The sequence below is a fragment of the Pygocentrus nattereri genome, chromosome 12 (genome assembly GCF_015220715.1).
Source record: "Pygocentrus nattereri isolate fPygNat1 chromosome 12, fPygNat1.pri, whole genome shotgun sequence".
NCBI classification, from domain to species: Eukaryota; Metazoa; Chordata; class Actinopteri; order Characiformes; family Serrasalmidae; genus Pygocentrus; species Pygocentrus nattereri.
The window spans coordinates 29579754-29605266 of NC_051222.1; the positions used below are offsets into that span (position 1 = coordinate 29579754).

At 42.5% G+C, this 25513-nt stretch overlaps 2 protein-coding genes across 4 annotated transcripts in view; both read left to right on the forward strand.

The window, feature by feature from the left end:
• Window positions 1–409: 409 nt before the first annotated feature.
• On the forward strand, window positions 410–17570 carry fam161a (FAM161 centrosomal protein A). Its single transcript, XM_017716519.2, has 7 exons — window positions 410–623; window positions 3409–3671; window positions 6019–7317; window positions 12191–12358; window positions 14572–14671; window positions 15907–16067; window positions 16656–17570. The coding sequence occupies exons 1-7, from the start codon at window positions 483–485 to the stop codon at window positions 17089–17091; spliced, it is 2568 nt and encodes an 855-aa protein (XP_017572008.2). The 5' UTR covers window positions 410–482; the 3' UTR covers window positions 17092–17570.
• A 439-nt stretch (window positions 17571–18009) lies between these two features.
• xpo1a (exportin 1 (CRM1 homolog, yeast) a) overlaps window positions 18010–25513 on the forward strand; it is a 45112-nt gene continuing 37608 nt past the window's right edge. The window contains exons 1-9 of one of the 3 annotated variants that reach the window (XM_017716517.2): window positions 18010–18680; window positions 20168–20297; window positions 21676–21777; window positions 21994–22066; window positions 22491–22552; window positions 22657–22701; window positions 23830–24011; window positions 24151–24199; window positions 24304–24423. In XM_017716517.2, the coding sequence (XP_017572006.1) occupies window positions 20172–20297; window positions 21676–21777; window positions 21994–22066; window positions 22491–22552; window positions 22657–22701; window positions 23830–24011; window positions 24151–24199; window positions 24304–24423 (759 nt within the window). In that variant the 5' untranslated portion in view covers window positions 18010–18680; window positions 20168–20171. Of the gene's footprint in view, window positions 18681–18923; window positions 20046–20167; window positions 20298–21675; window positions 21778–21993; window positions 22067–22490; window positions 22553–22656; window positions 22702–23829; window positions 24012–24150; window positions 24200–24303; window positions 24424–25513 lie in introns of those variants that run through there. The other 2 variants (XM_017716518.2, XM_037543736.1) reach the window with 2 other exon arrangements.

Below are 25513 nucleotides of genomic sequence, written 5' to 3' on the forward strand. Positions count from 1 at the left end.
GTAAGAGAGAGAGAGAGAAAGGGAGAGGAGTAAGAGAGAGAGAGAGAGAGCAGAGAAAAGGGGAGAGGAGTAAGAGAGAGAGAGAGAGCAGAGAAAAGGGGAGAGGAGTAAGAGAGAGAGCAGAGAAAAGGGGAGAGGAGTAAGAGAGAGCAGAGAAAAGGGGAGAGGAGTAAGAGAGAGAGTGAGAGCAGAGAAAAGGGGAGAGGAGTAAGAGAGAGAAAGAGAGAGCAGAGAAAAGGGGAGAGGAGTAAGAGAGAGAGTGAGAGCAGAGAAAAGGGGAGAGGAGTAAGAGAGAGAGCAGAGAAAAGGGGAGAGGAGTAAGAGAGAGAGTGAGAGCAGAGAAAAGGGGAGAGGAGTAAGAGAGAGAGCAGAGAAAAGGGGAGAGGAGTAAGAGAGAAAAGGGGAGAGGAGTAAGAGAGAGAAAGAGAGAGCAGAGAAAAGGGGAGAGGAGTAAGAGAGAGAAAGAGGAGTGAGAGTGAAGGATGGACGGCTCCCACCGCGCTAACGTGCTGGTCACCTCGTGTCTGAAGACGCCGGTGGACCCGCTCACTAAAGCCCCGCTGGCCCTGTACGAGAGAGAGCGGGCCGCTCACCGCCTGGACAACAGGGACTACGAGAAGGAGGCGAGTAAGCCGAGATTTCCGAGCGCATGTCGGAGGTTTCGAAGCTTGGAGGAAAAGTGTCGCTTGGTAATGAAGGATATTTAAGCGTAGCTGAAGCTGAAGCTGAAGCTTAGCTACTTCTGTAGTTTTGCACCGGAGCTACGAGGCTAATGTCATGCGAACGTTCGCCAACTTCTTATTCGAACTCTCCGGTCCACCTTAAATGGTGCAGCAGTTCCGCTACATTCTAGCGCCTGTTCAATAAGCCAGAATGCAAGCGCCTCATTATTTAAGGTGGAACGGAAAGTTCGAGAATGAAACCTCGTCCATCAAGTAGCATCGTGGAAAAACAGCATGTCTGTGTCACTTCCCTCAGACTGAGTGGACTTATGTATATATATGTTTAGTTTCTGGCACTGCACTTGAGCCTAGTGAGCAAAGTGAACGTTTACTATTACTTTTAGTCTACAAATTAGTTTATAAAGGCTATGTGTGTGTGTGTGTGTGTGTGTGTGTGTGTGTGTGTGTGTATATATATATATATATATATATGGATACATGACTTGAATCCCACTCTAATCATTTGTAATACTAATAAGCATTATTAATAGATTTATTAATATACTAAATAATATATCACTGTTGTCGGAAGAAAGCATCATATCTACAAAATGGTAACTTTACAGGAAAAGGGAAAAACCTTCTTTATTTCTAATGTAAGTCAATGGAACCAGACTTTTTCCCAAGCTATTTTGGGCTGTTTCTTTTGGTCCGTTCATCATGAAGTTGACACACACTGTCGAGGACACGTGGCATTTTCAAATGATGTCAAAAGCCGAAAAACAACAAAAATGGAGGTTTTGTTCCGACAACAGTGACATACTGATTAAACTGAAGTCATGCCAGCCCACACTAAAGTACCGCACTCTTTCATCCTGCCTGGTTCCATTCATTCTAACGAAAGTCAAGTTAATCCGTGCTTGTTGGCTGCAGCGGCGCCCAGAGTCTTTAGTGCTCTGTGTTCTCCAAACCTCGTTTCTCTCTCTGTGTAAAGCCATTTTTGTGTTCTGTCTAAAAATCAGTTTCTGGTCATTCTTACGGACGCCCGTTGGCACCTGTTGGATATTAGGCTGTCGTTTTGTTCTCCGTCTCTTTTGTGAAGGACACTCAATCTGCCATCTGCTGCCCAACAGACCAGCAGATAATGAGCTTACCGTCTCAGAGCAATCACTCATATTACAGCACACCTCACAGCCCTGCTGAGCACGTTTACTAACACAGAGGGGAAAATGACGTAAAGATGAAATAAGACACAAACCAGTGCCTAATAACAATAATAATAATAATTATTATAACAGTAGCGTTATTTATATCACATTTCATACATAAAACCGCAGCTTCACGGTATATTTAAACCAAACATTGGGCAGCAGACAGTAGTATAGAACTGAAAGAACACACCAGCTTATCTGTTTAATACAAGTAAAAAGGAACAAGCATAAAAATAATGAAAATAGAATAAATTTTAAGACTTAAAAATGAACAGTAAAAATTTAAAATTAAGAATAATTTTGTGGTTGGTTAGTGTAGTGGTTAACACCTCTGCCTTCTACACTGTAGACTGGGGTTCAATCCCCACCTGGGTAAACACCCTACACTATACCAATAAGAGTCCTTGGGCAAGACTCCTAACACCACCTTGGTCTACCTGTGTAAAATGATCAAACTGTAAGTTGCTCTGGATAAGAGCGTCAGCCAAATGCCATAAATGTAAGAATAATACAAACGTTATAAGGCAAAAGTGTGTTTTTTAAAGCCATGTGAGCTGTAAATAGAGAAAACAGTCATTCACATTTTAAAAACAGTTAAAGATTCTTGCTTCTACAGCACAAAAGTTTGTCTTAGAAAAGTTTAGTTTCACCAAAGTAACTTACTGCTGACGTGCTGCACTGAAGTTCGGCTGAGCTACACAGAAAGCAGGTATGAACTGGTTTATGTTTTTTTTAATGTACCCAGTTTACACTGAGCAGTTCAGCCTAGAATGGAGCGTGAAAGTGCCTAATATCCGTTACTGGTCCTAATCAGAATTGGCATGAGGATTTGTAGCCCACAGCTTCTTGCAGTTCCACTTTACTTTGAGGTTTTACTGTAATGTAGCATTTCATATCAAACCGCTCTGAATGAATTTGTTTTGCAGTTCAATTGAAAAATGTACAAATTTCCCCTTTAAGATGTGATTTGGAACCTAATGGAGCAAAATTCTAAAAAATATTTGTGAAAATTTGCAGTGCTTTTTCACTTTGGGGTCAGAGCAAAGTTCATTTAATATGAACTGTTACTAGTAGAGTTGACTTTAAACCCAGTTAAAATTGCAGTAAAAACTCAGTGTCATGTGGCGTTTAGAAGCAATAAATCCTTCAGATATCTGGTTCCAGTCACCGCCACCGTGAACAACTCTGACTCAGTAGTTTTCCATAGAGCATTTCACATCAAACCATTCTCAATGGCCGATTTATTTATGCAGAAATTCTGAAACATTTACAAAATTCTGCTTTAACGGAGCGAAGGCTTTTGAAAATTCAAACCTAAAATGTGTTTGAACAGCAGTTTTTAAATTAGTTGCATGAATTAAACTGAGTTCTTTTTTTTTGCTTCAATGTTTTCTTGAGAATCCGTGACTAGTTTGTGTAGAAAAACCCAGTGGCAGCTTTAATTTCACTTCAGTCTGAGCGTTTAATCTGCACCGTTGGTAACTGTCAGCTTTCCTAATGAACCACCAAAACCCCTTTCTGTCTTATTCCTACAGATGGAGTACGACTCCGGCTCGGAGCTGGGAGCTGGTGATGTTCCGACCAAAGACAGCAGCCCCCTGCTGATAAAGGACTACCGGGTTACAGGAGACCACATCGACCTGCGCGAGTTCTACTTCTCTAACGAGGAATACTACCACAAACTGGAGCAGCTGAAGAGGGAGCATCTCCGCACCATGGCCGAGCTGGAGCTCATGTACCGTGAGAAACTCGAGCTGAAGGGTGTGGCACCTCTGGACAGCTCCAACAGAGACAGTCTGTGAGTGCAGGCCTGCATGCAGCTTGTGCTGTTTCTTTCTCCTGTTTTAATTGTTGATGATGTTAGATATTTATATGGATCTGTGTGTCAAATTGGTTGAAAGTCAGAGTTGAAAAGACATTTGGGACGTTTGACTGACTCAACAAATTCCATTTAGACACCAACAAAACAATCATAACACTACCAAACTGTACCAAATGTTTCGCTCCTGACACTTTGAGCTAATTATAAGCTGAATTCAACAAAAGACTCCAACTGCAGACCTCCGGGGCTTCGCTCCTCTGAGGAACCCAATCAAAGTGCAGGGCTCAGGTGCTCAGAACTCAGGTGCCAGTGCAGTCACACCAGGCACCTAGCTGTCAAAATAAACGGTACGTAACACTGTGAGGCTTAACTTGTTTACCTCTTACCTTTAACTGTTCAACAACACGGCACACTTTCTGTCCAACTAATATTTTGCTAAAACCAACTTATTTCGCAATCCCAGATAAAATTACGCTGAACCGATGTTCGTTTTCCCATCGCCTAGTGCATCAAATCAATGTTGATTTTTGTACAATATACAATGTTGTACATTTGATTTTATGCTGATTTAACCATTTTTGGCGCATCTAAACTAAACTAACATCAGTGTAAAATACCATCAACGTGAACACTTCCTAAAATCTATTGAATTTTACCTTTAGTTGTATTTATCTCTTGTTACAGTCTTGTATTATATTAATTATCTCTTGTTTGTATTCTATCCTTATAACTTGTACTGTGTTATTGTGTCGCCAGAAGTCACATTAACACGACTAGCTGTCCTGAGCGGAACTAGAGTTCTGCAATTTGATCGGCTCCTCAGCGGAGTGGAGGTCTGCAGCTGGACCCTTCTCGAATTCAAGCCAGTACATGACTTGTGTACAGATAAAATTATAATATGTTTAATATTTTAACAGAAAAAGCTCTCTAAATTGCAGAAAATATGTGTTTCTTAATGTTACACACTGATTTCATTACTTTGATTTTAACACTAATTTTAAGACATTTATTTTAAAACTATGGACAAGGGTGCTCATGTCCTGCTCTAAAATACAGGGGTGGGGCTAAAATAAGGCCCCTCCCATAAAATACGTAACCAAATTGATAATGTTGCTAATCGTGAATGAAAGCTACGCAGCCAGCAAAAAGAACTGAGCTCTTTGCTCAGTGGTTTACGAGCAGCCCACTGATGGTTAAGCAGAGTGTTTAACAAATTGCTACTTCTTATCACTCGTTTTCCCTTCATTCATTTCATTATACTTTGTAAAGTACAGTAGTAAATCATTTTAATCTAGCAGAATGTCAGCAATAATATTTCCAGCAAAATTATTTTGTTTTAGGCCTGGACATTATTTTTCTCAGTAGTTTGCCGTATTTGTCTTCTAAAATAAAGTCTGTGTGCATTTAAAATCTGTTTGAGATTAAAAACCTGTTAGTTCTTGTATGCAGGACAATCATCAGGTGTGGTCTAGGGGTGGGCTAGCCGTGACATACAGTCAGTGGGGTGTTATATATGTTAAATGGGTAGCAGGAGCCATTCAGTGTGATCTCTTTTAGATGATACAGACTGACCACAATCTGGCCTTATAAGTTTGATTAAATACAAATTATGTTCGCATTTTAGGACTTTAAGACTTTAGGATTTTAAGTTTTCTTTTAATGAAGTGGATTCAAACTGTAAACTTGTGGATGCCCACAGCATTGCAGGGTTTAGTGGTTTTCCCCGTGTAAACGCAGAGGATTAATGTCACAGATCAGCTGATTCAGGTGTGTTGAATCAGAAGCAGAAGGAGAAACCCTGTAGTTAAACCCCCGCAGTGTCGTGTCAGTTTGTCCTTTACACTGTGTGTAGATTTCCTGATCTGAAATGGCCCAAAATTACTCAGAAAGACGTCTGGTTCCATTGACTTACATAGAAAGTAAAGTATGTTTTTTCCTTCTCCTGTAAAGTTACCATTTTAGAGGTGTGAGGTTTTGTTCCAAGAGCAGTGATATGTGCTTTAAAGTGATGGTTCAGCCTTGAATCAAGTGGACACACCTTATGTCAGTGAAGGGTGAACAGACAATGCGTTAAATACTGATAACAACCTGTGACAGAAATGTGGGTGTAAATAAAAATAGAATCTTTATAATCGACCTGTCAGCAGAAACCTGAGTGAAAGGCTTTAGTCAGAGGATCCTATTTGTAGCTTAGACCAAATACTCACGCTAATAAAGTCATTTCAGGTCAACTTCTTAATTATGTCTACGCTGCGAGTCGGGTACAGGCAGAAAAACGTCATGCTACACATCTGAATTTCTTTTATTGTGTTACTGGCTGTAGGCTGCACTGGGGCGGGCCGAGCATGCTACTGCCTTGTAACTTGAGGAAGGCCTACTCCGCCCATGAGCTGAGAAGAGACTCCACCTTCTTAGACACCGATGAGGAGGATCGTGCTGCTGACAACAAACGTAGAGACAGCAGCAACCTCAGTATCGAGAAAGACCTTCTCGTCTCGCCCAAAGAACGCATCAAGAACATGTGGCAGGACTTCAGCGTGGACAGATTGTCTCCACGGCAGCGGCACCCTTCCGCAACCTCGATACAGAGCCGTGCAGATGACCGTCGAGCCGCAGTACGGAATAAGGTCAAGGTAAGAGGTAAAAGGTTGAAGAAACGGAAGCAGGCAGGTGAGGAGGATGGCTGGCGTCTGCGGGTGACTGTGCCCAAACCTTTCCGCATGACGCGGAGGGAGGCAGAGCGCAAACAGAAGGGCATTAAATCTCGCTCTGAGATTGAGCATGAGAACACAGAACTTCGCCGGCAGTTGGAGGAGCTGACGGAGTGCCAACGCAAGTTTCGGGCCAGTCCAATGCCGGCCCATGTGCGACTACCGCTGTACGAGGAGCTGCAGGAGAAAGATGAGGAGCGGCGGTGCCACCTGCGGGCCACTGAGCAGCAGCGCCTTTGCTCTACCCAGAAACCTTTTAGCTTTCTGGAGCGGGAGCGCCTGAAGAAGGAGCTGAAGGAGGTGCAACTAAAAGAGCAGATGCTCTTGTCTGCCAAGGAGGAGGAGGACCGTAGGAGGCGCCCATTTCGGGCCAAGCCCGTCCCCCGGGCGGTCAAGGAGGCGGCGTTAGGTGAGCAGCAAAAAGAGGAGCAGCTGTACCGGTCCATCAAGATGCAGATGCGTGCAAGAGAGTTGCTGCAGAGCGCTTCGATGCCACCTAGTATGCTAGCTAGGCGGCTTAGCGAGCGACAGGCTCAGAAAGCTGCCACCCAGAGTGACCAGGAGGCAGAGACCAGCCACCGGCCCAAAATAAACGGCCAGGTGCCCGACTTTGATGCTAGTTACAGGCGCTTCCAGAAGCAGCTTGCTAGCAAACGAGATGTGCGACCTGTAACGGCCTGTGAACCCTTCAAACTGCGCACCTCTAACATCGCCTCACACAAGGAGCGCATTATCGCTGACATCGAGGCCGAGAGGACAAGCCCCCGGTCGTCCCGCTGGCCTTTCATCACACCGGCTGCCCTGTCTCCCAGAACACCCTCGTCCTCCGTCTGCTCGTCACTCTCAGGGAGTCAGGAGTGCCTGCCAGCCAAAATTACCGATGCAGCCAAGAAACGTCAGGAGGCGGTTAGGTAACAGAGTCCATCCTGGTGACTGATGAAACCCCCACAAAACCCTGTTGGACTCAAAGCTTCATAGAGCTCTGTCTTTAGTGCTGGCACACAGGTCTTGTGCAAATGTCTGTGCATGATCCCTACCTTGTTCGTCTCTAGTGTGCCGTGTCTGTATGTTGTGTGTTTGGGAACTCTAGAGTGTGAATGTCCCCCGTTCTAGAACGTTCCTCCCTATCCACACTCTTCTAGAACCTCCACCTCTCTAGAGCTGTGAGTAAAATGGATCCCTATTCCCTCTTTTTCCCCTCATTTACTATCGTGCTATATAGAGAACCATTTAGTTTACAAAATATCGTGAAAACACATAAATCAGTAAACAAATTTAGACACTTCCTCATCATCAGCTTGCATCAATAATCAGCAACCACATAAACAAGCCAACACTAGGTGCCTGAGGCTGAAGTTGGCTTCTTATTCGTAGCTGTAAATGTATTAAGCAGGTTTTGAAAAGTAAACTGGGAAAAGTATTGAACTTGATTCAGTTCACATAGAGCTGGGCGACATGGGCAAAAATGTTATCACGATAAACAAAATTCATATCGGTCGATATCGATGCATCTTGCGTTAAATGTCAAATCATTATTTTTTGGTCTGAAGGCTGATTTTCGCTCCTGGGTGGTTAATTGTTGTTTTAAAGTATCCTTTATGGTCTGAACATAAACACTTGCCAAACCGTGAAACATTTCACAAATCTGGCATGGGAAAGTGGGAGAAAGTGTCTGGTGAGCTGTTTTTACCAGCTGGAAAAGCACGGCCGCAGTTTTTGTAATAGTCGTAATTTAAGAAAGAAAACAGATTATTTTTAACTGTCTGGTGACTCAGTAAGTGCTCGGCTGTCCAGTTACAAATACTAAACAAGTGGCCAACAACAGAGCTAAACTGTTTAGTTTCTCAGTAACGTCAACTTAGTAGGGACAGCAAGTATTAGCTGGCTCAGTACGTCAGTGATGGATCACACCGCATTACTGCCTGTCCTGCCGCATCCATGTCAGAGCATATCACAGTATTTAAACACCAGCTAGCAGACGATTCGGTTTCTCTATAGTAGTTTGAGGGGTTAATATATGTAACACCAGTCAAACAGAGTCCTCCTTTCAGGTACATTTCAACTCAAAGCGGTGCTTTTGTGTCTTGTTTGATCTACAGTATCATCAATTCGCCACGTTGTGCGAGTGATGGAGCACTGCTTGCCTGTAAGATTGTGTTTTCCCGCTCTCTAGTGCCTCACAGCTTCCTCAGTTTACTCTTGTTTAAATCAGGGCTGTAACTGACCTGACTTCTTTCTTTCACTTTCATTGCTTGGGAACGCATTTATACTAATATATGACTTTTTGACTGCGCTGTAGTTGTGAGGATTGTGATTGTGATTTAACGCTGCTAAAGCTTGTTAGGATGTATGGAAAGACGTGAGTTCACTGTAGATCAGCACAGCTACGCCACTCATCTCGTCATTCACATCTGGTTACGGGAGAACTGATTGCCGGTCGCTCCACTCAAAACACCGAATGTATAACTCCACATTTCAGACGTTGCTAAAGTATATTTGGTGACCCTTTTTTACTCGTTGCGGCCCTTTCTCTCTTATCATGTCGGAGAAACTCAGAAGTGCGCCGTCTCCTGGCGTCAGCAGAGTAGTGTCGCTTTCCTTGCAGTAGAAAACGCCACCAGGGCTTTCACTGAACGTGGAAGTGTGAGAATGGTGTATTATATCGAACATTTATCGAACCTTTCTTATCGCTCTATTGAGAAAAAGTTATATCGCAATACTTATCATTATCGGTTTATCTCCCAGCCCTAGTAACAGCGTTTAATTTTTGATCCATGACTGCAGTTTCCAGTCTGGGTTTTTGCTGCATGACAAACAGGCAGTAAACACATCACAGTTTTTACAGTGTTTTGCCATTGAAAAGTTACATTTTCAGTGATGCAGTGGCCTCTGCTCCTTCAGTCATTGCTTAACGACGAGAGATTTAAAACGCACGTTGGTGTAGATTCAGCTCGTATGCAGTGTTCACTCAGAATCACAAGTGCATTGTTGGAAGATTTAGTACCATTAAAATCACTCTGGAATTCCAGTTTATGATTCCCACTCTATGAAATAAAGGCCGGTTTACTTATTAGTGCCCTAAAACACTAAAAGGAGTCTATTTTGGTCAAGACCTAGAATGATATTCTCCATTCAAAATTCGAACGTTCATTACCAATCACATGCCTGGAGATACCGGAGATCTGCTTTCCTGCAGAGTTTAGTTCCATCTTACAAGCTACCGCCTCCCTTTACCATTAACACTCATGGCTCTGATCCAGCCAATCAGGGACTGTTGTAGCAGGTGTGGCAGATTGTGATTGGAGCTAGACTCTGAAGGAGGTTAGGGTTGTTGACCACTGTTCTCGAATTCTAGACCCATGTGTCAAACACAGGGATCGAGCCTGCCGCACAGTCCTGTCCAAGTACTTTAATGTTAGCCTGTTTCACAGTGCAATGCACTACAGCCCCCAGCATGCACTGCAACGTAACGTGTTCTGACTCTCCTACCCCAGCAGCAGTCTATGGGACAGCGGTTACACCTCAGTGCTACCCAATTCCACACAGTTCCCCACCAGTCATATCACCAAACACACTACCTGCATCTCAGCTGCTTCTTAACCAACATAATCATGTCAGCTCAGCAGCTCAGAAACTGAGACCAAGTCTAAATGAACTTGTAGCAAAGAAAAGATGCCAATCATCTAGTTCAAGCAAATAGGTAGGTTTAAAAGACTGAGCTCCTGGGGACAATTAAATTATGAATATTTCAAGTGTCCATGTGATTTTTCAAGGTCTACTACAACTGTCTGTATTTATTTTATTTATTTAGTTTATTAAACAGTGGCCAGTTGAGGTTACAGTACAGCGTAAATAAAAAATGAAATAAAACAGCCCACAGATTTGATGAGATTTCTTTAATATGGCCACTTTTCTGGTTGAGTTTGACACCCCTGTTCTAGAATATTCCCCATTCTGCTGGTGTTTGGTCGATGTGCTCCGGCCTTATGATCCATTTGTAGCTCCAGGTTTGAGGCCAGTAGTTTAGAATACGTAGAGAAACATGCTCATCTCAAATACTCGAACACAAATGGTAACGCCTGGCAAGTGGTTTGTCTTTCTGTACAAACCAAACATGCATTCTTACACTACTGTGATGGTGAAAACCAAGTCAAGGGTGCAAAGTCAAGTCACGTCACAGATTTCACAAAGCAGCTTTACAGAAAAATCTGAGTCCGAGCCCCCTTGAACGTCTCCAGTGGCAAGGAAAAACTCCCTAAGAGCAACAGGAAGAAACCTTGAGAGGTGCCAAGACTCAAAAGGGGAGCCCATGCTCCTCTGGTCAACACCGGATAGCAAACATTGTTAGTGTAAAGTATTATAGAACAAAGTGGGAAAAACAGGTGGAGCAACGGTTAATTAGATTAGTGTTGGTTAATGCAGCAGCAGCATCGGGAGGGTCAGTTCATGAGGGTGAGGTTTGCACAGTGTTGTTGTACAGCAAGAAGCTCAATGGTGGTCCAGAAAGTTGGCAAGCAGTGGGGACCCGATCAAGGCAACAGCATCAGACGCACAGAATGGGGGGTTGTTCAACTCGGCAAAGAAAACGAAACACACAGTCGGTTCTGTAGTGACTGATCACAGATTACAGTGTTAACAGAGCAGCAGGTCTAGTTATCACAGTCTAACTAAAGGGAGAAACCAGAAAGGTAACAGAGACATGAGGCTCCCTGAGATGTCGGCAGCCTTCCACTCCACCATCAACAAGCCTGAGTGAACGCGTGAGAGCAGCGAGACGACAGCACCAACACTCCCAGTTTACCATAATACTCTATGACCATGAACACCCAGATCTGCACCTTTTATCTAACGGAAAACTAACTACCAATGGCATGACTAAACAAGTACGTTTTCAGCCTAGACTTAAAGACTGAGGCTGTGTCTGAGTCCTGAACATTAACAGGAAGATAATTCCAAAGTTGGGGGGTCTTGTATGAGGAGGCTCTCCCCTCCAATGCAAATTTATTCATTTTAGGTACGAATAGTAAGCCAAACCATGCAAAACCATGTTTCTGTAGCTTTAAGCGTTTATGTCCACGTCCTTGCATGAAGTATGTTTCTGCTCTAAAGCTGCTTATCTAGGATTACATCTCAGGTGATTCTTGTAGAAGCCGATTTATGGCTGCACAATATAAACAAAACGCTATATTGTGATTATATTGTACTGCAATTATGATATAACCAGCGACAATTAAAACACGCTGGTGAGCCCTCAATTTAGCCTGTATTGTATGTATTTTGATAAAGTTGATGTAATCTCGTTAGAGCTTGTAGATCGGTTTTCGGCAAACCTTTTCCTAGAGATCTACTGTCCTGCACAGTTCTGTCCCTCCACCCCCCTTGCCTAACTCTAACTCATCTCATCCATCCAATCAAGAACTTATGATAAAGTTCATTAACAGGAACAGCAACTAGAGTTTGGAAGGCAGACGTCCAGGACAAAAGCTGGACATCACTCCTATAGGTGCTTTCCAAATAACCCACAGAATGATGTTCACAGCATGAAAGGAGGCTTGATTGAATATTGCATTCTCATCATTCTTATCAGTCAATATTGTGATACAGATCACCGGCCGATATTGTGCAGCTATAAGCCGCTCGACACTCTATAATAACCCCTTAAAAACCAGCTCTCCAACGTGAATGTGTCCCTGCTGTCTTGCCGTAGCCTCACCCCTCACTGGATCCCCCCTCACCCAAGCCATCCCTCCAGTCCTGAGACCAGCCCCTCTCCTCTCTGAGTAGGAAGGTTCTAGAGCAGAGGAAGAAGGCCGAGGAAGATGAGGAGAGATGGCGGGAGAGACAGAGACAGAAGGAGAAGAAGCTGCAGAAGGTGATAACGAAGCGTGCTCAGGCTAACGACCCACATGTGGCCCTGGCACAGACATGCCAGTCCAAGCTCAAAGAGTTCAGGTATCCACACTTAGCCTGAGAATTATGGGTATTGTAGTAACATGCTTTTGCTTTGAGTAGTTTTTACTGATTATTTGAAGGACTCTTCATTTATATTTCATCTGGTTTTATGTACCAGAAACATTCATTTTTATGTGACTGTATTCCAGCATCTCTACCCATGATAATAAAACAGGATGTATTTGTTTCTATCAAATCAAATCAATCAAATTTATTTGTGGCGCTTTTCACAACTGATGATGTCACAAAGCAGCTTCACAGAATTCCAGTAAAGTATGCAAAACCCCCAGGTGAGCGAGCCGGGGGCGACGGTGGCAAGGAGAACCTCCCTCAGAGCTGAGGAAGAAACCTTGGGAGGAACCAGGCTCACCAGGGGGGGACGCATCCTCCTCTGGTCAAGCTACCTACAGAGTTATACTACTAATGTTAATAGAAGTAATATTAGTAGTACTAATAAGAACTAAGAGTCCATGAAAATGTCAGTGTAGGGTGGGCAGCTAGTCCAATGCAGGTGGCGGTAGCTGGGGCGTGGGCAGCTGGTCTGAAGCAGGTACCAGGAGAACTCGATAGACAGTCATCCATCAGTGTCCAGCCGTAATGTCTATGTCTCTAAGACTGATGCATGTAAGCTCCTTCTCTTCTGGTGGGCTGCCTAATTGAAAAAGCAATCTGGGCTGAAACACTTATAACTCCAGGATGAATGGGCGGGGGTTAAACTGCTGTAGGCTGGAATAGTGGATACATGTAAAAATATATATGGTTATATATGTTTTTTTGTGACATCACAAATAAACAGTTCATTCAAAATGAGCTGGGTTTTTTTGCAGCTTACATTCCATATCTGGACTGGGGAGTGAATGGCCTGTATTGGATTTTGCAGTGTTTGAATACTGCTTCAAATTCTTATTTCAAAAAAAGAGATGAAATGTTTGGTTTTCCATGAGATTAACCCTTTAAATGACCTACCAAAATGTTCTGTATATCCTTCACAGATTACATCAGAGCTGATTAATAATACTGTGCAAAGTGCTGATCCTAAACAAGGTCCAACAAAGGAACCTGCACAAGAGCCGGTTTATGAGGAGGTTTATGAGGCCACTTCTTATTTCCCCCATTATATCAAAAACATGACTGCAAAAACACCAGAGGGTGGCCTCAAGTGAGTCCTCAATGAATGGGAGTAAATGGGTCTCAACAGCTAAAAATTAAAAGTTAAAACAGTTCCTAATCACTTTCCTTTAATTCACTCACCTGTATGTTTCCTTTTTTTTTTACAGCCAATGGGTTTTTGGCAGCAGAACACTAACATTACTGCTACTGAGAGCTGATTGGTCGGCGAGCGGAGCAGCTCATTGGCTGTTCGTGCTCACTGACGTCATGAACGTACATGAGGCGCCGTTTTAAACTCCTATAACTCAAATTTAAAAGCGCATAAAAATATAACAGCGGTGTTAAAATGTTTGATGATGTTCACTGTTCAGCGAATGAATGTATTCTTTTACATTAAAAATGTTTATAAAGCATTTATAAACTATGATTTCGCTCAAATGCTCCAGATTCATTTTGGACTCATTCTGGAGCGCCCTCTAGCTTTTGAGAAACCCATGACATGATAAACAAGAGAAATCTCGTCTTAAAGACAGCTCTAAATGTGCCGTCCTGATGTGTCGAATGACTGTTAAATTGCAAACAATAGGCCTCTTGTTTTTCTCATTCTATACATCAGACAATAAAAATAATTCTTCACAAGTAATCACATTATTTTGTGGAGCTAATAGTGATTAATCTTAAATCTTAATCTTAAAATTTGTTCAATTTGGACCCTGAAGAAAGATGTTTTCAATTCAGAGAGCAGTGCATTTTGTCATAACTATATGATTGGACAAAATAAGCGTCATTACAATGTATTTATTACTTTTTAATAATTCAGTAACATTATGTTCATCGTGAGAACACAGGATTCACGTGAACCAGAACATCATGCGTTTTCCGCTGCTACAGATGTTTTGAGGAGTCAAACCAGGATGTGTTTACAAAGTAACACATGTTCTACAGAGGCTACATTTTAGTTTTATAATAACTGCCCAGCCCTAATTTAATACATGCATGCTTTCGTTTTGAAAAGAGAGGCATCCACAAACATTTGACTGTGTGTGTGTGTGTGTGTGTGTGTGTCTGTGTGTGTGTCTGTGTGTGTGTGTGTGGGGGGTCAGGAAGCAGGATCTGCAGAGGCGCAGGGAATACAGAGAGGAGATGAAAGAAATTCAGGAGAGAGTGAAAAGCAGACCGTTATTATTGGAACAGGTAGCACAGGTGAGTTATCATTCTCATCTACCTACCTACCTGTCTGTGTCTATCTGTCCATCTGCTTATCCATCTGAGTGTAATGGCCTACCTCTCTGCTCATATCTTTGCTGTCTGTCTATACACTTTTGAGTCTATCCAACTATCTACCTATCTGTTTGTCTGTTGATTTATCTGTCCATCTACCTGTCTATCCGTTTGCCTCTCTGCCTTCCTCATTTTTCAGTTTTTGACATGATTTGAAAATGCCTGTCGCCCTTTACATTGTGTGTAAATTTCATAATGAATGGCCCAAAAGAAACGGCCCAAAATGACTTGGAAAGACGTCTGGTTCCATTGACTTACATTAAAAGTAACAGGTTTTTTCCTTCTCCTGCAAAGTTACCATTCTGGAGATGCAAGGTTTTCTACTGACAGCAGCGATTCATATCTATCTATATGTCTACCTGCAGTATCTATCTATCTATTAGGAATGTAACTTTTTAACATATTGTGTTGTATCACACTATATTGCCGCATCATGGTACGATGTCAGCTTGTGGATAGAGCTTTAGATCACAACACTTACAGCACAACTTTAGTTTCAAATACTGCACCATTATGACCTTGAACTTTCTAATAAACTGAAAAGAAAACATTGTCTGTCTGTCTACCTGTCTGTCTGTCTACCCATCTATCTATCTATCTGTCTGTCTGTCTACCCATCTATCTATCTGTCTGTCTACCCATCTATCTATCTATCTGTCTGTCTGTCTACCCATCTATCTATCTGTCTGTCTGTCTGTCTACCCATCTATCTATCTGTCTGTCTACCCATCTATCTATCTGTCTGTCTGTCTACCCATCTATCTATCTGTCTACCTATCCATCTATTTGTCTGTCTACCCATCTATCTAGCCATCTGTCTGTCTACCTATCCATCTATCTGTCTGTCTACCCATCTATCTAGCCATCTGTCTGTTTGTCTACCTATCCATCTATCTGTCTGTCTACCCATCTATCTATCTATCTATCTATCTATCTATCTACTTACCTATCTATCTATCTACTTACCTATCTGTCTATCTATCTATTTATCTATCTATCTGTCTACTTACCTATCTATCTGTCTGTCTACCCATCTATCTGTTTGTCTGTCTGTCTATCTATCTATCTATCTATCTATCTATCTGTCTGTCTGTCTGTCTGTCTGTCTGTCTGTCTGTCTGTCTATCTGTCTGATGATGTTTGTGTTTATGCTGCAGATGAATGCTAAGAAGGCAGCAGAGAAGCGCTATGCTGAAGCTTTGCGTGGCTGTGGTCTGAATGAAGACTTGGTCAGCAGTAAAGCTCCCAAGAACCTAAAACACACACACACCTCCACTCCAACCTCTCTGTCTGACCGATACACTCCACCTGCTTACAGGTCAGCATCAGTCAGAACTGACCACCTCAAATTAAACACATTACACACACACCGTCTTTTCTTTTGTCTTTTTTCCTCTGTGAAACATGCTGGTACGTTCCGTCAGCAGATTCCAAAACAGAAACACATTTTAACATATTTTCAGTATATTACTTTTCTTCTGTTGTATTTTCTGGTTTATCTAAGGTGTCAAACCATTTGGGAGTCTTGGGAAACTTAGTGCTGGTTTAAGAAAAGTTTCTCTTAATACTTTTTGTAAATCTGATATATCTGGACGGGTATAAAGTGGCTCTTGTGTGGTCTGTGGAATATCTCCTATGTATTTCTGTGCTTAATAAAAGTTGCTGAATAAATTAGGTCATTGGAAATACATACAGTTGTATGCAAATGTTGGGGCACCCCTGGTCAAGTGACATGTTTACCTGATTTTCTAAGTGAAAGTTAGTGAACACATCTTCTACGGAGACACACTTTTAATACATTATTTTAAATAAAATAATGTAATTTTCATGTAGCATTTTCTCTTTTAATACTAGTTTCACATCCTAGCTACACCACTGCCTCATGGCTTTTTATTTATTTTCCTAGAGAGTACCAGGATGCCGATAACCTGGCAGGCATTGCCAGCGATGAAGACTCTCTGCCTGGTGATTACCCCGCCGAGTATGAAGACTACGAGCAAGACGCTGAGGGTGAACTGCTGGATGGAGAGTATGATGAAGAAGAAGAAAAAGAAGACAACGAGAGCGACCCTGACGCGGAGGGAGACGACCATCACTCTTACGAGGATGATCTCGACTTCGATTATGCAGACGATGATCGGGACAACAGTGATGAGGGGAGTGACATCAGTCACCATAGCAACAACAGTAGGGAGAGCGAAGAGGGAGGACGATGTCTGAGTTCTTCGAGGGACAGAGGGAGGAGAGAGGATGGGAACAGTGGGCGAAACAGTTGGGCCTCCTCCAGCGGTGAGGAGAGAGCGGGGAATGCACGGAGGGAAGAGAGTGATGAGGAGGCTTGAGTTTTATTTTATGCTTCTTTAGCGCCCTCTGTGGGAAAAGGATGTAATTTTTACTCAGTTTCATTTCATAGTGACAAAAAAAGACTTTTTAAAGATGAAAGACTCGGGCCACATGGTGTTTGCAGATGTGTAGCACTTGGATAGGATGTGTGTGTAAATTGGACATGTATATAAATATGAATATGAAGTTTATTCTTGATCTAGATCTTGATATAATAAATCAATGCTGTGATTCACAGCCGGGTGTGTCAGCCTGTTTTTGACCCTACATCAGGTTTGATTAGGCCTAAATATATATAAATATAAACATGAAAGTTAACCTTGATCTAGATCTTGATACAATAGAGCACTGCTACGGTGCATAGCTGGGTGTGTCAGCATGTTTTTGACTTTACATTAGTTTTGATTACGCCTACATGTTTCTAAATGTTATTCTTAATCTAGATCTCGACACAATAAAGCTCTGCTGTGGTTCCTAACTGGGTGTGTCAGCACGTTTTTCTTTGCACTTTTGAATAGGCTACATGTTATTGTTCCACTGTCTTGTAATACACAGTTTATGTCAGTTAATACAGCAATTCCCCGATTTCAACAGATTTAAACATATTTTTTGATCATTTCGTCGTGAATAACAACAACAACAAACCCCGCAAGTTGCAGAACATCATTGTAGGCATCTCAGTAATTTTCCATCCCCAGCACAGTCCAGCCCACATGGCGTTGAAATGCATGGGTCTTGAATGCAGCCCGTGCTTGGGCCCTGCGAGAGCTACGACTTTTGAGTGACAGGGCCGCCGTCCAATAAGAGCTGCCGGGGTCCGCTCGGCGCTGAAGAGACCGGCCAATCGCGTGGCGCGGGGGGCGTGTCCACAGTCCAAATTTTACGCGGCGCCACGGGCTGAAAACTAAACCGAGATGGAATATCCCAGTCTGAACCGGTTTCAACCGGTCTTGGGTTTGATGCACTAGATGAGAGAAGAGCTGGCTTACAGACTCTTTTGCAGACTCCTGCTTTAAAGCTACGTTTTTTTGGGGGGCATAGATGCAAACAATAAACTAAACGTCTGCTTTTGCTTTGTCTTTATGAAGCCGGGATGTCGTGTTAGCCATGGCTCCGTGAGATATCGCTAGCGAGCTAGCCTAGAAACTCAAAGACATACAACGTAAATCAGTGACAGCTAAGCTAACTTTGCTAAAGGGGGGGGGGTCAAGCCTAACGTTCCCTCTGGACTCGGACTCGCACTTATTACTCTTTCTTTTTTTGGTAGGGGCATCGTCCCTTGGCGCTTTGCTTCAGTTTAGTACTTGCAGATAGTTGGGTTAGCTGTTCAAGTGGCTAGTTAGTTAGTTAGCAAGCTGTCCAAGCAAGTGCATCTGCTAGCTAACGTTAGCATCTCGCTATCGCGTGATCATGAGATAAACGGATTCGTGCTCGTGAGTTTATTTACCTTAACGCTGCTTTGTGTCGCGTAGCTTCTTCGGATTTAACTAGGAATTTAGGTTGGCTAGCTGACCGCTAAGTGAGGCGTAGCGTCCCCCGAAAGCGTAAAGTGGCATTTCAACGAAAAGAGTGTTTTTTAAAAAATCAGGTGAGTATTTAAAGACTGGCTCCTGCCATTCATTCATCTAAAATGTCTGTCTTAAAGTTAAAATGCTGTCCGCTTTTCTGACGAGCCTGAAGTCGGGTGCTCGTTCGCCAGCCTCCTGTTCGAATTTCCCCGTTCCACCTTAAATGGTGCGGCACTGACGTTCTGGTGCCCGAGGCTGCGGCATTTAAGGTGGAACGGGGAAGTTCGAGCAAGACGCTGGCGAATAGGAAGCCAACTCCAGCCTCGTGGTTTTCACTGCTTACTTGCTCGGGCTTACAGTAACATCGCTAGCTTTGGTCGAGCTGCCTGGCGTCAAGTCATTTCGCCGAGGGGTTTTTCCTGCGCACGTCTTGTCCTCGGTCGGACGCCGTAGTTCAACACGAGAAGCTCTTTTTACCAGTAGATGGAGGAAAGTAGATGGACGTGAATTGCAGCCGCTGATGACTTTAATCTTCTGATCATAATGTCTGTGCGATCCACAGTGTCGCCTCAAGCTGCTTGGCCCCCGGATAAAATCATGGTAGCAACGTGCTGCTGTGCTAACGGGCACAGGCGTGTGGTCTAAGGCTGAACGATTCATCGTTCATACCGAAATCGCGATTCGAAGAGAGGCCGGTTTTCAAATCGCAAGAGCTGCGATTTCAATTTTCTTACGTTATTCGGTTTTTACGTTTTAAGAAATCTAACCTACGCCCTGGCACACTGCATTCAGCATTCAGGCCTTCGGACATGGACGTGCTCGTCTTTTTGAGGAAATGGAAAAGCCCTGGATCTTAATTTATAGAAAATAATTGCGTTGGGGTTCCAGTTGGATCCCACCAAAATTCTTCCATCCAACTAGTTTAGCCATTTTTGGCGCCTTTGTACTGTTTCAGATGAATGAATCTAAACGTTTTGCTTGGTGTATCTGAGAGGAAACGGCTTTTTTTCACCTTCACCCTTCACCTTCTGTGCTAATATACGCTGGTCCTGCTAAGTTATTCAGGGCTTTTAGTTTTTCTGACTTTGTACTTCTGCTTGGGCTGTTTTTAGGAAAGCACTTTAACTGAAGTCATTGTTTCACAGAAATAAATTTACTTGGATTTGGGCCCAGCGTCTTTGGAGGGAGGGATTGATATGTAGTCCGTCCTAATGGCCGGTCCAGTCCTCTATCCAGCAAAATAACCATGCAGAAGCAGTGCTTACATATTGTAGCTGTTTTATGATTGTAACCCAGTTGTGAGTATCTGCCTCTTTCTGTGAGCTTCCTGACAAACAAACATTTACAGAAGCCTTTGGCTTTTCAGCCACAAATAATAACCCCAACTCACGTGGTCTGGTGTGGAAGCCGCTCTATGGGTTTTAGGAGGAAAAATGTTCACAATTGTGAGTGTTAAACAGACACTGCTTCTGTTTAGGAGTCTGTTGACAAACAGCTCATTGTGTTGTGATTTAGTGCTCAGTTTGGGTTTTAAAAAGCTAATTCTTTGTCATGACCTTCTCCGTAGCTCTATGCCAGCAGAAATGACAATGTTAGCGGACCATACAGCCCGGCAGCTGCTGGACTTCAGTCAGAAGCTGGATATCAACCTGCTTGACAATGTGGTCAACTCCATGTACTACGACGTTGGGTCCCAGGTGAGCGAGGGTTACGGTGATAAAGGTGGGATATAGATATGGTTGTGATGTGGCCAAGTGATATTATGGCTGGATAAATGAAGTGTGTGGACTGTGTAGTACTTTTTACCACCTACTGGGTATTAAACCACCCACGTCTTAAATTTAGTATGTTAATGAAAACATCCTCAGAACTTAAAAGTAGAGGTGGGTGAAAAATGAAAAATATAATATTACAGTATTGGAAGACATTTTCATGGTGCAGGCTGTCAATACATAGATATGTAGATTGATTATTTATTTATTTATTTATTAATTAAGACCTCTGATGAGTTGAAACGCACAGAGGAAGACAAAGTAGTGTCGTGCTTAATATGTTATGAAATGCTTTACGTTTATAATCAGCATTTCATGTACTGTGCTGCACTAAGTCTTATAAAACATGACCTATTATGTTCCCTTTGTAATCAAACGTGCAGTTGGGAAGATTTCAGTACTGATAATGAGTTTACATGCACTCCATAATCCGATAACTGCAGAAAATCAGGTTTTGTCAGTAATCCGATCAACACGTTTACATGCTCTTGAGCAATCGGATAATGAGAAACTCCGGGTTTACACAAATTAGACATTTCTGCTTTGCAAGCAGCCAATTAACTCAGAAAAAGACTCAAACTTGCGCCTCCTGCTTTTTTTTTTTTTTTTTTTTTTTTTTTTTTTTTAAATTGCGCCACTTTACCTGAAAATATGACCATGTACTATTCAGAAGATGAAGAATATTTAACTCTTTATTTCGCCTTTGGTTTCAGTGCCTCTTCAACGGTGTTTTGCTGCGTCTCGTGACATTCACCGTCTGATCTCGCGCGTGCGCAGACTGAAAAATCCGATAGAAATCGGAGCGCGACTTTACTTATACTGATGAATCAGATTGCTGAGCTAAAATCCAGCTCTCTTCATCAGACTTCCTAATCAGATTTCTTGATCAGAGTGTGGCGTCTACATGATAACTGCAGAAATCTGAATAGGATCAGACTGTTGAGTGTATGTAAACACACTTGGTGTCTACAGTAGGCCCAGAGAAGTGTGTGGTGACATAATGAATAGCTGAATTTTAATTTGAGACATGGCGACCCCGCCTTTTAGCTCTATTGGTGAATGTGGGGGAAAAAAAATCTTGAGATTTAGCTCAGAGAACATAAAGGAAAACACCAAGGGGAGTTAAAAATGAAGATATTGACGTTACATCAAAACCAATTAACCCGTTTAAGCTTCCAAGTGTGTCTTATATGTATTCTTTATACATACTAGGCCGAATATTGAATAGCACAGTGAATATACAGTGGATGTCTGCTTGCTTTTCGGAGAATATGAATTATAGTTGTTTCTCCATGTTTCTCAGCAACGACTGGCACAAGAAGTCCTCACCAACTTGAAGGATCACCCAGATGCTTGGACCAGAGTGGACACTATCTTGGAGTTCTCCCAGAACATGAAGACTAAAGTATGTCTGGACTTGCGGACCTGTAGTGTTGTGCACGGTGTTATTTTGTTTAGGCAAATAGAAAAGAGAAAATAAATGTGTGTTTATTGGAGTAAAAATGAAGCTTGTGATGTGGCTTGTAATGCTCGAGTTGTTGTGTTGGTTTGGTTTGTTCTGCTGCTCTTGTCACATGCTGTGATTTTCCAAATAATATGAGCCCTGCTGATCTGTTCACAGTACTACGCTCTTCAGATTCTGGAGACTGTGATTAAAACACGCTGGAAAATTCTTCCAAGGAACCAGTGTGAAGGTAAAAGTCACACACACACAATTAGTCTTTCTCGCGCTCCTCCCTCTCTGTTACTGAAATAATGATTATTTTTTACGTGTAGTTACTCTGGAAGCCCGTCTGATTTTTAATTGGCTTACTTTATCAAATCATTTCATCTCAGATTTCATAAAATGTCTCTGTGTGGTTTTGGAGAATTTACACTCGCCCTCTTACAAAGGCGTACTTGCGTTTGTTTGGTTTGCAAGTGCGTAAGAAAGAGAGGAAAATGAATGCGAATGCTAGCAGTCACGGTACCTCTTTGTAACCCAGACAATTTTGGTAACACTAGCATTTCAACACCAGTAGTTCAGAGACGGTTGTTTAACTTTGCATTTTATCTAAAACTGTAACTGTTGAAGAGTGAAGTGTTTATCGGTTGAATGCTTGTTTATTTGTTGTTAAGGAATTAAGAAATATGTTGTGGGGCTGATCATCAAGACGTCTTCAGATTCTGCTGTTGTGGAGGTGAAGTACCATCTGCTGGGGTTTTTTGGTATTTACATCATTGCTGACTGACCTTTCTATGCTCATATTAATGTTATATTAATTATGTCTTTATGTTCTTGCAGAAGGAGGGAGTTTACTTGGCAAAACTGAACATGATCTTGGTCCAGGTACACAATCTGTTCCATAACTCGGTAGAGCATTAGTGTAAAACTTGGAAGTCCTCGTTTTCCTGAGGCAGGTCATCGGTTTACATTAGCTACTGCTACATGTGGCAGGCACATAAGGATTAGGTGAAGTGGGGATGTAGTGATAAATTAGTGTATTCTCAGTTGAGCGTGTCTGTTAAAATGAATCACCTGAGGCAGCCTATGGACGCTACTTCACAAGAAAATAAATGCATTTTTCTTTTCTTTTTTCCCCACATTTTGACCAGGGGCTATTTTTACATACATTTTTCTGTCTTTTGTCCTGAGTTAAGATCTGACAAGGTCGAGCAAAGATTTTTTCACAAATTTGCATTACAGAAGCAAATCTTATTTTACAGCATCTTAGGGGGCAGTCGTGGGCTGGAGGTTAGGGACCTGGCCCTGTGACCGGAAGGTCGCCGGTTCGATCCCCAGGGCCGACAGTCCATGACTGAGATGTCCTTGAGCAAGACACCTAACCCCCAACTGCTCCCCGGGCGGCGTGGATTGGGCTGCCCACCGCTCCGGGCAAGTGTGCTCACTGCCCCCTAGTGTGTGTGTGGTGTTTCACTTGACGGATGGGTTAAATGCGGAGGTGGAATTTCCCCGGTTGTGGGATCAAAAAAAGTACTTTATTTCAAGTTAGGCAATCCTAATCTGCTTGTAGTCGACAGTCCACTGTCCAAGCAGCCGACGATACACGCACAGCTGAAATGTAAGCGCATAATCAAAATAATACTATAAATCGAAGTTAGTAAGACAGCTACCATTATCGATTTAAAACGAGGTCAAAAAACGCCACTAAAGTGTGAAAAACTGATAGGAATATTGTGACAGTGACATGGTGCTGGCTCAGCATTGTGATGTTGGTCAGCCATAGACAATGGTGTTGTCTATCAGCCCAACCCTAGTTGTCTTGAGGACTAAACAAGATACGATTTCAAAGTTTGAGTTTAGAATGTTTCTGTAATGCGGTCCCTGGAGTCCCCAAGTAAAGAGAAGCTGCCACTGTAGCACCTCAGTGCTTTGTGTGTGTCTCTGTACCTCACTGCTGAGATGCGGAATAAGAATCGGTGATTAGTGATTGTCTTCTTGCTGTGATGTTCTCAGATTCTGAAGCAGGAGTGGCCGAAGCATTGGCCCACATTCATCAGCGACATTGTGGGAGCGAGTCGCACCAGCGAGAGCCTCTGCCAGAACAACATGATCATCCTGAAGCTGCTCAGTGAAGAGGTGTTCGATTTCTCCAGTGGACAGATGACCCAGGTCAAAGCAAAGCACCTGAAGGACAGGTACAGCGCACAAAAACTGCACTAAAGTCAGACGTCACATAGGTCAGAGTGTCTGTGATTCTGCTTTATGAGTGATATCGTTGTTATTGTTATTTATTTGTTTGTTTGTGCATTTACTTTTTTTTTTTTTCTTTTCCAGCATGTGCAATGAATTTTCACAGATTTTCCAGCTTTGCCAGTTTGTCATGGTAAGTCATGAACAATTTTGTTGTTTAATGATAAATGCTGCTCACAGGTAAAACATTTTTTGATGGACCCTTTCCGACTTTGCTCTTGCCTTTGTCTTTTTTAGGAGAATTCCCAGAATGCGCCACTGGTCAACGCCACATTGGAAACACTTCTGCGCTTCCTTAACTGGATTCCGCTTGGCTACATTTTTGAGACCAAACTTATCAGCACGCTGGTTTACAAGGTAGTATATTTTTCACCATGTCCATGTGCTTCAGTGTGCAGTTTTAGTGATCTAGTGGCTGGACCCTCTCACAAAGGCGCATTTGCATTGGTATTGCTTGCAACTGCGTAAGAAAAAGAGGAATATTATGCGGAGTTCTGGCTAATCTTATGGCCTTCTGTCATTTGCATTATGGCTCAGCTGGCACTCCAACACAGACTTTACTCAATGTCTATGGTCTGCTTTAGAAGTATTACATTTTGCCCTAGCAGCAAGTAAACAAAGCCAAAGGCAGTACGCTTACATTATAATAATAAAAGGTGTTTACAAGCATTAGACAGCGTCAAGAAACTATGCGTTGCAGCTTTTGGATGAGAGCTCTTTTCTGTTTTTGACACATCATGCTGGTGTTGCACTTTAACAAGTAAATGGGCAGCGAGTCATCCTCGAGGGTGACAAAAAAAGGGAACGCAGAAATTAAGAACCTGCTTCATCTATCACCAGATAAATTTGCTCAGTCATTCCCTGTATAGTATGTTATGTAATCACACAGCCATTTGTGATGTTCTCTGCTATATTGTATTGATATTGCATCGAATTTTGTTGCTCAGCTGCAACATAAGAAGCTCATTTATATCCTAATCTAAAATATTTTTTTCATTGAGGTTAAAAAAATAAGTAGCTACACATTTGTAGGTGTTTTCTTGAGCTATTTGCACTGATCTCTCTATTTTTTAATAATAATAAATACACTACTCACAAAAAGTAAGGGATTTGGCTTCCGGGTGAAATTTATGGAAAACGTAAAGTTCACGCTACAGTGATCTATCATGAAAGTAGGGCTTTTTAGTTAGAAGCATGCAGTGGTGATTTCCTCATCTCGAACAATTTATTGAAACAAAAGCCAACAACAGTGGTGAGTAAACCCCAACAAGAAATCTCAATGTCTCAATAACTCGTCATGTGCCCCTGAGCATCAATTACAGCTCGACAGCGGCGTCTCATGCTGTTTACAAGTCGACTTATTGTCTGCTGAGGCGCGGCGTCCCACTCTTCTTGAAGGGCGGCCCTCAGGTCATTGAGGTTCTGGGGTAGAGAGTTACGAGCCTCT

What these genes read in the sequence shown, in the direction of transcription:
- fam161a (XM_017716519.2), top strand. Translation starts at nt 483, where the DNA reads ATGGACGGCTCCCACCGCGCTAACGTGCTGGTCACCTCGTGTCTGAAG. An exon ending in ACAGGGACTACGAGAAGGAG is followed by an intron (nt 624 to 3,408) that starts GCGAGTAAGCCG and finishes TTATTCCTACAG; the next exon opens with ATGGAGTACGACTCCGGCTC. An exon ending in TACACTCCACCTGCTTACAG is followed by an intron (nt 16,068 to 16,655) that starts GTCAGCATCAGT and finishes TTATTTTCCTAG; the next exon opens with AGAGTACCAGGATGCCGATA.